Source organism: Fundulus heteroclitus, chromosome 2 (genome assembly GCF_011125445.2).
Source record: "Fundulus heteroclitus isolate FHET01 chromosome 2, MU-UCD_Fhet_4.1, whole genome shotgun sequence".
Classification (NCBI taxonomy): Eukaryota; Metazoa; Chordata; class Actinopteri; order Cyprinodontiformes; family Fundulidae; genus Fundulus; species Fundulus heteroclitus.
The window spans coordinates 11,459,683-11,470,950 of NC_046362.1; the positions used below are offsets into that span (position 1 = coordinate 11,459,683).

The following is an 11,268-nucleotide window of genomic DNA, read 5'->3' on the forward strand; positions in this document are numbered from 1 at the left end:
AATTTAAGCCCCATTGGGGGGGTGGCACCACCTCCCCACCCCACCCTCCTCCCAGTATCGTTTCCCAGTTTCTTAGCTGCCATGGGAGGTGCTGCTGGTGCAGAAGCCATTTTCCCTCTCCAGCCTGGTCCCTGTCTGGCTCTCAACTCTGGAAGAAAAAACAAAAAAACACTTTTGCGCCGCATGCCTTGTCCATGCGTCTGTCTGAACAACATGTGACTGTATGTTTGCGAGACTCTCTGTGTAATATAATGCCTTTTTCCGTTATGTCCGCTGACATCCATGTTTGAGTGTTTTTTCAAACGTCGTGTCCATCTGTTGTGTGATATCCGTGGACTGAGTTTAGCTCTGCAGAGTGCTAAAATTATTCCCTGTCTGCACCATCGTCCCATACCCCCCTTTTTTGGAATGTAGCCTGGCTCAGCAATGCATGGCAGATGTCCTCTCTGTTAGCCTCGATATGCATGTGTGCGCTGCGTATCGAGGCTAATTCCTTTGCCACAATGTGACTGTGCATTGGTCAACAAAAGGTTAATGCCTGTGTGTGTGTGTGCTCTGGAACTAGTCTAACATGTCTTGCCTTTCTACCGCTTCAGGGTTGTTCTTCACCTTTGGTTGTAAAGTTTGCTGACACCCAGAGGGATAAGGAGCAGCGGCGCCTGCAGCAGCAACTGGTGCAGCAGATTCAGCAGCTTAACAACGCCTCCACCTGGGGAAACCTGGCAGGGCTGGGCACCCTGACACCGCAGTATCTAGCTGTAAGTGTTGGGGAAACAAACCGTCTACTCCTGCATGCATACCTGGCCTAGTTCTGATTTCCAGAAATAGTATTATTACACTTTATGGGTCACATTGCAATCAAAAAAAATGAAGTGGAAGAAGATGGATGTGTGGTTTATATTTTCTTGTAACAAATAAAAATCTGAAAAATGTGACATGCGGTAGCATTCAGCCCCCTGCACTCTAGTATCTCTAAATAAAATCCTGTGCAACCAGCAGCCTTCAGCAGTCTCCTAATAATAGGGTCCATCCGTAAGTAATTTAATCTTTAATCCCTTAAACAGGTAGAACTGCAGTGGAAACATTCATTCTCACAGTATTAGCAGTAAAGGAAAAGAAATACACACCATGCTTTTGAGATTATTTTGCTAAAAATTAAAAATATGGTTGAATTTTACTTTTTTGTTGATCTAGGGCATTAAATCCCAATATAATAGACAGGTTTGTGGTTTTAAAAAGAAAATACAGGATCAAGGATTATGAATAATTTTGTAACCTTTTTACTTTTCAGTCAAGCAAAAAGCCAAAAACTTTCTGCAGTGATCAAAAACGAAACTGAAAGGGAAGCGGGCAAAATTTCAGCACTGAAACTCGACGTCTAGTTCGCTGGCAGTTGTGCCTAATAAATCTTGAAACTTGAAATATTGTGCAGTGATGGAAGTCTGATCCATACACCCATTTTGTTGGCTCGGACTAGCAAACATCTTCACTCCCAGTTTGTGTTCTGGCTAATGAGGAAAGGCACGTGACCTGCATGAGTGTTGGCTAACTCTGAGCCAAACACCATGTGACTCCAACACGAACAGACGAGCGGTTCTGTGTCTGCCAAGAAAACCAGGACAAAAAACTGGCAGGCTGCGATGTCATCAAAATTTAAATGTGTATTTTAGTAGAACAGGAAAATGCTCAGTAAAATATTTTAAAATGTTTAAATCTGTTTTGCTGTCCTTCGATTTCTATTTATATAGATTTTTGGAGGTAAAGTTCTCTTATGTTTGATCTCTACCTTTTTTCTCCTGTTCTCCTCAGCTGCTCCAGCAGGCGACGTCAACCAGTAATCAAAGCAGCTTCAACAGCATTCAGAGGCTAGGAGGTGAGTTCTTACAATCAGATGTTGACTCATTATCTCATTACTTGGTCTGTAAAGATTTTATCTTTCATGAGCTCAACAACCCGCTTCTCTCCACCTGCATGTTTCAAGTGTAGGAAATCACGCTGCTCCTTTACATCGGGGAGCTGGATCCTACGCATTGATTGAGCTAATGCAGTGTTTGCAATATAAATAATGATCTAAAGTTTATTATTATATCTAGGGCGGCGTTTTTATGATGGAGTAGTAATTTATCAATTAAAAATGAGAAAATCCACGTGAAGGCGCGTTTAACTGCTTGCGGTAAAAAATTAACCAGGCTGTTTTGAGCATGTTTTTTTTTTTTTCTTTTTCTTTGAACAATATACTCACACAACTGTGTCAAAGAAAAGGCTTTTTTTCTACCACAGTATTTAAAAACCCATTTTGAGACGGCGTTTTGTTTGCACCGTTGCAACGTGGAAAGAAATTCTCGACTTTGTCATTATTAAAAATGGAGAAGCTGTTCTGTGTCCTCAGCGAAACCTGGAGGAAATCTAACCTGGGTTTAAAAAAAAAAGCACTTTATTGTAGATTGGTAGCACTCTGGGCTGTTCTATTTTGACTAGTTGGGTTTTTTTTTTTTTTAATGATAGTCAATGCTTATGTGATTATCACTGTTACACAAGTACAAGTCCTTAAATTTAATCCTGAACACTTTAGGACGGAAAACGTTTTAAATAAGTCTCCATTTTCCTGCATACATGGATGTTGCTTAAATTTCATCATGCCTAGATTTTTCCATTGACCCGTATATTTATTATTAACTTTTTTTGGTCTAATCCAGTTGTTATGATGTTACACTATTATTCCAAAACTCTGCTTGTTGTCTTGTTGGATGGAGCGTATCGACTGACCACCAGCCGTTCTCAAAAAGAAATGTTGTGAAGCTGGCTTATTGTTTAAGAAGATCAAAAAAATGGTCTTCTCATCCGTTATCGGCTCCTTCAGGAGACTGAATTTTTAACAATTGTGGGTGACATGACAAATGAGGACTCCTGTAGTTGGCTAAAATCCCTCATCCATAACTGATGCTGGGCAGGTTACCGTGTGGAAAGGCATTAAAGCTGCAAAAGCAATTGATTCACATGCAGGATCCAGGATGATTGTTAGATTTAACAGCCTACGGTGAAACAGACTAAGCCATAATCTCTGCATGATGAAAATATAAAAAATCTCTACATGCATTCAAATATATGTACATCTTGTTCTTGTAATCTTTTATTTAATTCCCTCTAAAGTTTATATATTTATGCACGATGTTGACCAATAAAGCTGAATCTAAAGTTAAAGTATCATACTGAGTAATTAAGCTATGTTTAATCGTCAATATAGCTTTGACCTTTTTTAAGATCATTCAAAGTCTTGAATGTGACTGTCTGTAATACAGACTATCAGGAGAAAATGTAACTTTATACATTTATCGAAGGCAGCTCAGAGAATATATTCTGCATGTTTGCTTTCTGGGCTGTAAGAATTTGAAGAGGCGTATGCCTGCATGAGCGTAAACATGTCCTTCGCCCATAATCACCTCTGCTTCTCTGTATTTTCTGCAGGCGTGAATCCTCTTCAGCTGCAGAACTTGGCCACGTTGGCTGCCGCCGCAGCTGCAGCCCAGAGCTCTGCCAGCCCGACTTCAACCAGCGCTCTGTCAACCAACAGCGGGGCCCTGGGGGCTCTCGCCAGCCCAGGTGAGTTTAACTCTAACGTGAACTGAGATTACTGCGCGTTTTCATTCAATAAGGTGCAAATACAGCGGTGGAGAAACGGCTCCAGACCCCCAGAACGACTCGCAGGATTCAGATCAAAGCGTTGGTGTAACCTGGACTACCCTCTTATTAGCGGTTTTAATTTGTGGATGGATTTGCTGAATTTATTCTCCCAGTGTTGTTTCCCCTCAGATAAAAATTTTCTGACCAATTAAGATTTCCAAAGTCGGTCCTCCAGTGACTCTCCTCCTCCTCCCCAAATGTCTCCCGGCAGCTATTTGCTTAATGACCCTCATCCACTGCTCATATATTTTATGGGGCTTGAGCAGCTGCTTCAGATGTCATAAAAGTCAATGTTTCCCTTTCAACTTTGTAAACATAGATTACTTAAATAATTGGCCACTTTTTTTTCTCCTTTTTTTTATTATTTATTTATTTTTTTTATCATGAAGCTGACTTTCTTTATAATCTGACTGCAGGTTCAACAGCAGGGTCCAGTGCTGGCACTGCCATGAACACCTTGGCCTCTCTGGGCACACTCCAGGGTCTTACTGGTACTTCTATGGGCCTCAGCAACCTTAATGCTCTCACTAGCAGTGTCAGTGGTGAGTCTCCTCTTCATACGTCTCATACAGCACTGAAGGAAGAACCTAAACCATTTCTAAATGAAACATGTTTTTCTGTGCACCTTTTGTAGGTATGGGGGCCATGAACGGAGGCCTGGGAGCCTCCATGGCCAACGGTTCGGCTGCCAGCTCCATGGATGCACTGACACAGGCCTACTCAGGGATGCAGCAGTACACGGCCTCGGCCCTCCCCTCCCTCTACAGCCAGACTCTGCTGCAGCAGAGTGTGGCTGGTAGTCAGAAGGAAGGTGAATACGTCTTTAACGAACACCCAGCACTTTCCACAGGCATGATGATGCATGTCTGATTTGCTCTGGACTGATGAACTAGACACAAATTGTACATTTTTAATACTTACAAACTTGTTTGTGACTTGAGTTCCTGGTTTCTTACGAAATGGAGTAGGGCCAGAGGGCGCCAACCTGTTCATCTACCACCTGCCGCAAGAGTTTGGGGACCAGGATCTTCTGCAGATGTTCATGCCTTTTGGAAACGTGGTCTCTGCCAAAGTCTTTATTGACAAACAGACCAATCTGAGCAAATGCTTTGGTAAGTGCTATGATGCTGCACAGCTGGTAGGTTTCAGGTAACGGACGCATGAGTTCATTATAACGAGCCGTCTCTGGTTTCAAGTATGTGAGCTTAAAAAAAAAATCACTGGATCTGAATATTTTTAATGGTCTGTTTGGTTTTTACTGTGAATTTAAATTTTGTTCAAAGATCTGAGCTGTTTAATCTGTTTAGCTCAATAAATCCTGTATTTTATTTGACAGCATCCGTTGCATAATGACGAGGAAAATATTTAGTTTATTTTTAGGTTTTAAACCTCAAGTCAAGCTTTTAGTTCTTTTTCAATTTATAACACAAAAAAACAAATGCAAGTTTACACACTTGGTTTAGATGTGCTTAGATGGTGAGGAACTTGATATAAATACGAGATTCTCTCAATGCAACTCAGAGCTGTTGGACCAGAGGATCGTTTAAAACATGCTGGGCTGGTCCGTCCTCGATCCATAACATTTATTGATGGGTATTTTAATATTAAGACTTAATCAAAAACATGGGATCAACTCCTGTAAGCGCGTTAGTGTTCAAGTAAACAAGCTTATTGTGCAGCGCCTTTTTCTACATTTCTTTAGGGGAGTGGTGGCCTAGTGGTTAGAGCACAGAGCTTCGGTCCCAGAGGTTCTGAGTTCAACTCCCACAGACTACCACTCTGGGTCCCTGAGCAAGACCCTTAAACCCCAATTGCTCCCCAGGCGCCGCACAGTGGCAGCCCACTGCTCCCCGAGGGGATGGGTTAAGATGCAGAAGTGAATTTCTCCATTGTGAGATCAATAAAGGTCAATTATTAATTATTATTATAGTAGATAGAAGCAGATCGTTGACCTGGGTTTCAGGAAAAGAATCCACTTGTTTATAACTTTCTATGTATGGAAGCTTTTAACGTCTTTATGCCTGAAATCGGGTTGCACAGAAGTGTCTGTGTTTCAGTCTCACCCACAAAAAGCTAAAATAACGTGTTCAGTGGAAGTAGAAATGAAGTATTGGTGAAATGAGCCAGAGAAGAGAGGGCCAGGAAACTACATTTTAAACTGATTTAAACGGGTAAAGGCAATAAGTAATATAAACATTTAGCTCCCTTCCTCCAGAGATATTGATAAAATGCCCTTTTAAGCTAAAAACACTTTGTGGCCGTCATAAAGCTTGACCGCTAGTCAAAATTGGCCAAGTTCATTTAAATTGGTTGCTTTCTTGGCACAAACTTGGCTTTAAAGCAAACTTCTAAATGTTTGAACCCGGCTGACGATTTTTTGGTTTTAACCGATTTTACAAGCTTGACGTCGGCCTGCCTTAATCATTCATAATCCTGTTTGGTGTTTTGGCCATCGGTGTTGGTTTAGGACAGCTAGCTTGTTTAGTTAAAGTGTTGATCTGTAACACGCGTCTGTTTTTGTTTTTAGGGTTCGTCAGCTATGACAATCCCGTCTCCGCACAGGCTGCCATTCAGGCCATGAACGGTTTCCAGATCGGCATGAAGAGGCTGAAGGTTCAGCTGAAGCGCTCCAAGAACGACAGCAAACCATACTGATCCTTGCCTGGGGCCTCCCCCCCCTCCCCAGCTCAATTCTAGCACTGCTAGGGTAAGTTCACCCTCCTGCCACGGTCACCACAGCAGAGACTCAGGGGGGGTCAAGGGGACAGGAGCCCACCAGAGGAGGAAGACTCACCCTTTTCCTTAAACAAAAAAAAAAAAAGGTTTCTAAGATCTCTCCACGTTTTTTGCTGTATTTCATTCCTGCGGTTTTATTATGTACTTTGAGTCTGAACTATTTTAATGTAAATGATTATTTATGACTATCACTGGAGTCAGTGTTTGCTGGAGGTATTCTGTGTCACTGTATTTAGTGGAGAGCATCAGCCGTGTTTCCATGCCACTTCATTGCCTTCAGGTCAAGTGAGACAGGTTGACTAAGGATCAGTTGTTGTGTTGAAGGGCTGAAGCGAGGTCACGCAGACCCTGAGCCACAGCTTCAACTTGCTTTTCTGTAGTCTGCCTCATCTGTGTCGTCGTGATGAAAAGATCTAGTCTGCGCAGTCTCTTCCGTTTTCCCCCTCCTCTGTTGTCGTCCCTTTCCATTCATTATCTAAGCCATGTTAAGCTAGGCTACCTCTCTTTGCTCTATTAACAACCTCCTCCAGTCATTCCATCCATCCTCCGAGTCTCCCTCAAGGGACCGGGCTCTAGATGGATCTCTTTCAGTGCCAAGTATAAAAAAGACGTGCATGTCAGAGTCTGCCATAAGTCCTGGTGGTGTCCCTTCTGTAAATCTGTGTATTCTTTTGTATGTTGAGAGGGGGGGGGGTGGAGGGCGTGTTTACCCTGCTGTCCTTACTGTTATGTGGTGACTTGCATTATTTTTTGTTGTTTGTGCCTCATGGCTTTAAAAAAAAACAAAAACAATTTCTTGTGCTGTGCCCCTAACTTTCTCTTCTCTCCTCTTTGTCCTGTCTCTCCTCTCTCTCTCTCTCCTCTCTCTTCGTGTTTTTGTTCCTTTTTTAGAACAAATCTCCATGCCTGTTTGCTCATCATTAGCCTAGCATGTCTTCATGGTGTTGAAAGCCAAGCCAAACCCCCCTCCCCTCCCTCCCTGGCCTCATCATCCCACCATTGTCTGTGATGTCTCTCTAAGCTCGCCTGACCAATACCCGGCCACCCACTGACCCTGACCTTAGCTCAACCTGATTTTTCTGCATGTATGATCATGTATTTTTTTTTTTTTTTTTTTTTTGCTTTTTCTATATGAAAATGTGACGGGCAGGAGAGAGGTCAAGCATATTAATGTGAAAAACTTAGCTGCAATTATTTCATTGAAGAAATGTTTTTTTTTTTTTCTTCTGTTAATATTTTTTTTAAAAACCTGTGGGATTTCTGATTTTTAACTTAGCTATGTTTTGTTTTATGGTTTTCTTTTTACCTCTCTCAGTAAAAGTTCACTTGAAAGTTGAATACAGGGATTGGCACACGTCTGTGCTATTTGGTGCCATTAGCAATATTTTGGCTTCTTTAAAAAAAAAGAAAAAAAAAACAGATCCTACAGACCACTTCTCCAACACTTTTCAAAGTCTGACTAGTAAAAAAAAATAAAAAATCGCTCTGGGCGATCTGTTTCGATCTCTACATTACGTGGGCAGTGTGACGATTTACATCTAGGCTATTTGAAATATATTTTCTTTTTCATTTCCAAATACGATCGAGTGTATTTACCTTTTTATTAAACTATCAATGGCACAACAAAAGGTACATTTGCTCTGCTGAGAGAAATGACTACCTACATGAGTCAACTTTTTTAGAACTGATTCACAAATAGACAATCTGTGGTTTAAATGCACACTTAGATTACCTATATTTTATACCATTGAATCTATAGAGGTTTAACTAACAGAACCCAGGCACAACTTTGGGTTTCTTTTCTAGATTTCTGTTGTAATGTCATCTATGTTGTTGGGAGGGGGAGGGGGGCTGTTATGAGTTGATTAGTCTTTTTTTTTTTCCTTCTTTAAAAAAAGGACTAAAAAAATAAGTTTGGTGACCATTTTAGGGTCATTTGTAGTAAAATTAGTAAAAATTGGTTTAATTAAAAATGAATGAGTTAAACATTTTAAGGGTCAGATTTTGAGGCTCATTTTTTTTTCTCCTGTTATATAAAGTTTTCAACTTCAATGGTACGTCTTGTTGACTCTGTGAATTGTTTTTTTTTTTTTTAATTACTAACTTAATCGATGGATGTTTCACTTTGGTTTAGTTTGGATTGCCTCATGTTGAAAAATTATTTCCAATGTCTGTTAATCATACATGGACAATGTTTGATTTATTTTTATTCTTGTTTTTTTTTTTTTTTTTTTTTGGTTGTTGAAGTGCCCATGTGTCAAACTCTTGTTTTTGAATACACAACTTTTTTGGGGATTTATTTGCTGTAATATCTAGTTTTTCTTTACACACAAATACACAACAATTGATGTGGTTGCAACAGTGGGAGCCCCTGAAGAGGAGATCATTTGGACAAAAACACAACCTGTGGGTCTCTGCACATTTTAGACACACGTTTGCTTTTTTTTTTTTCTCCCTCTCTAACCTGATTGCTGTTTTTAATTTTTTTATTTTATTTCTCGCACGGCACATTTGAAAAGCTCCACCACTATAGTGTTAGGATACGAATACATTCCATTATTCTGCACCAAGTTTACACTTTTTATCAGGGTGAAATTTTCTCTCGTGCTACACATTTTTGAAACAGCCCTGCTAAAGTAACTTCTTCACCCACCCTCCACCCCTTAAAAAAAGAAAAGCAAAAAAAAAAAAAGGGTTCCTAAACAAACTGCTTACCTGGTGGCGCTAAAGAGTTGTCAACTCAGGGGTTTTTATGTGTTTAAAACTTCAACACGCAGGATTACAACACAAAATGCACACTTTTCTCACCATTTTGAACCTTTTTTTTTAAGTTGGGATTTTATTCTTTTTATTATAACCCAAAAAAATATATATATATTAAAAAAAAAGAAATATACCAAATTTGCAACAGCGCTTGAGAAAAGTGTTCTAGTTTTGTAAGGAAATGTTAAGCACAATTGTGGGAGCTAAACACTTTGACAGAATGTGGTGAATGTGTGTGTGATTTTGATCCAAAATTTTCAAGGTACCACTGATTTCTCTTTTAATATGGGCATGTGCTTTTTACAGTGTTTTTTCTATCCAAATGCAATACAATATTCAAAGTGCCATATATAAATACATGTCTAGAAACTGCCTAAACATTGTTAATAGGCCTTGGTTTAGAGGTTGCTGCAGTTCGCCTTTTTGTTTCATTTCCGCTCTGTTGATGCCAGTGTCATAAAGCTCTTTACCTGCTAATGTCCCCCCCCCCCCCCCCCCCCCTCTCCCCCCTTACTGTGTGCTGACTTATTGGTAAATGTGTTTTGTGATGTACTCGATTTGAACAGTTGGTTTTAAAAAATAAATAATTGTAGATAAACAATAAACTTCCCTATACATTTGAAGGTTAAACGTCTCTCTTAGTGAGTGTCGCAACACTTCGTGATGCCAAACCGCATTGTGATCATCGTCTTTGTTTTTTTTTTTTCTTTCTTTTTTCTCCGGAGGGGGATTGGAGTCGAAAAACGAGCTAAAGCATAAAAGGCAAGCTGGGGTAAGGTGTTGAAAGTCAATAAGGTTGCTGGTACTTTGCTAAGTTCATGGTGTAGTGTGTGTGTATATAATATAAAAGAAAAACCCAAAACTAAAAAAAAAAGCACAATGTATAGTCAGAGCACTCCCAACAGGAACTGGACTCACTTCAGGGGCTTCCATCACAAATCTCCATCTGCTCTAACAATCACTTTGACTCTTCTTGTTTCTCGTTTTGAAGTGCTTTTCATTTTCTAAAGTGTGGTAGCTTTGCATCTGTGTTCGATGTCTTGGGTCTGAGGGGGAGGGAGGAGAAAAAAAAAAAACAAGTAGAATACGACTTTTAATTTCTTGTCTGCTGATCAGTAGGACTCGATTCATGTTTCCACCGATAATTTAGTGTCTCGTCTCGAGGAAAGCCAAAGTGAGTGCATCTTGATGTGATCTGTGTTAGTTTATTTCTGTTCACGCTTATGGAAGAAGGGGTGGGATTTGAGGAAAAAAGTAGACGTACACAGGCTGTCCCAATTTCTACAACTGGTTGTTGATATGTATTTTGTACCAGTGAAGCTTTTTTATATTGGAAATTAAAGGAAAAGAGAAAAAAATACTATATTGAAAAGAGAAATACAAATGTGTGGCCTCTGAATGTGGCCTCGCCTCGACCAGGTCTTGAGTTTGGCCCTTTGGCGATGTCTAGCTTTTTATTTTTGTCCTGCTTTTTGCCTCTAAAAGATGCCTGAATTTGATTTACGCTTGGATCTCTACATGGTCCTCTCTTGGTTAATCAGTTTCGGGGGAGGGTTGGGATCCTCTAAATCGTGGTAAGTTTCATGCTAGTGATTGTGCTTTCCATATAATTTAATGGTAAGGATTTTTGACAACTTGTGTGAATAATTGTCTTAGTTAAAAATTTAGGTGTTTAGTTTAAAGCTTTGCTTTTTACTCGTGTACTTTTTTTTTTTTTTTTTTCCCACCATAGCGGAGTGTGTAGGTGAAAGACTTTATTTTTTTCCCCTCTCGTTTTGTTTTTGATCAGTGTTCGTTTGTGTGGTGCGTTTCTTTGCCTCTGTCTCGAAATTAAACCATTTCCCCTAATATGGACTGTGTGTCTTTGTCTGTTTTGTGCTCGTCTGGTGTTGTACGAACATTTAATGGACCACCCTTCCCTTTCCCAGTGTGTCATGTCTTCTCTTGTGCTTCTTTGCTGTAGCATTTATAATGGGGAACAAGCCTGTTACACAAGATCTGCAGTGAAGGTTCTCAAAGGAGCAATAAGTAATACTGACACCTAGTGTTGCTAAACGGAACAACACAAACACAATGCCTTCATAGAGA

At 40.1% G+C, this 11,268-nt stretch overlaps 1 protein-coding gene across 5 annotated transcripts in view; it reads left to right on the forward strand.

Moving 5' to 3' along the window:
* Positions 1-11,034, forward strand: part of LOC105938553 (CUGBP Elav-like family member 2) — a 37,173-nt gene extending 26,139 nt beyond the window's left edge. For 2 of the 5 annotated variants that reach the window (XM_036147674.1, XM_021307445.2), the window contains exons 7-13: positions 597-758; positions 1,810-1,873; positions 3,466-3,600; positions 4,098-4,223; positions 4,316-4,492; positions 4,623-4,793; positions 6,209-11,034. In XM_036147674.1, the coding sequence (XP_036003567.1) occupies positions 597-758; positions 1,810-1,873; positions 3,466-3,600; positions 4,098-4,223; positions 4,316-4,492; positions 4,623-4,793; positions 6,209-6,336 (963 nt within the window). In that variant the 3' untranslated portion in view covers positions 6,337-11,034. The remainder of the gene's footprint in view (positions 1-596; positions 759-1,809; positions 1,874-3,465; positions 3,601-4,097; positions 4,224-4,315; positions 4,493-4,622; positions 4,794-6,208) is intronic. The other 3 variants (XR_004932891.1, XM_036147683.1, XM_036147677.1) reach the window with 3 other exon arrangements.
* Positions 11,035-11,268: the final 234 nt, after the last annotated feature.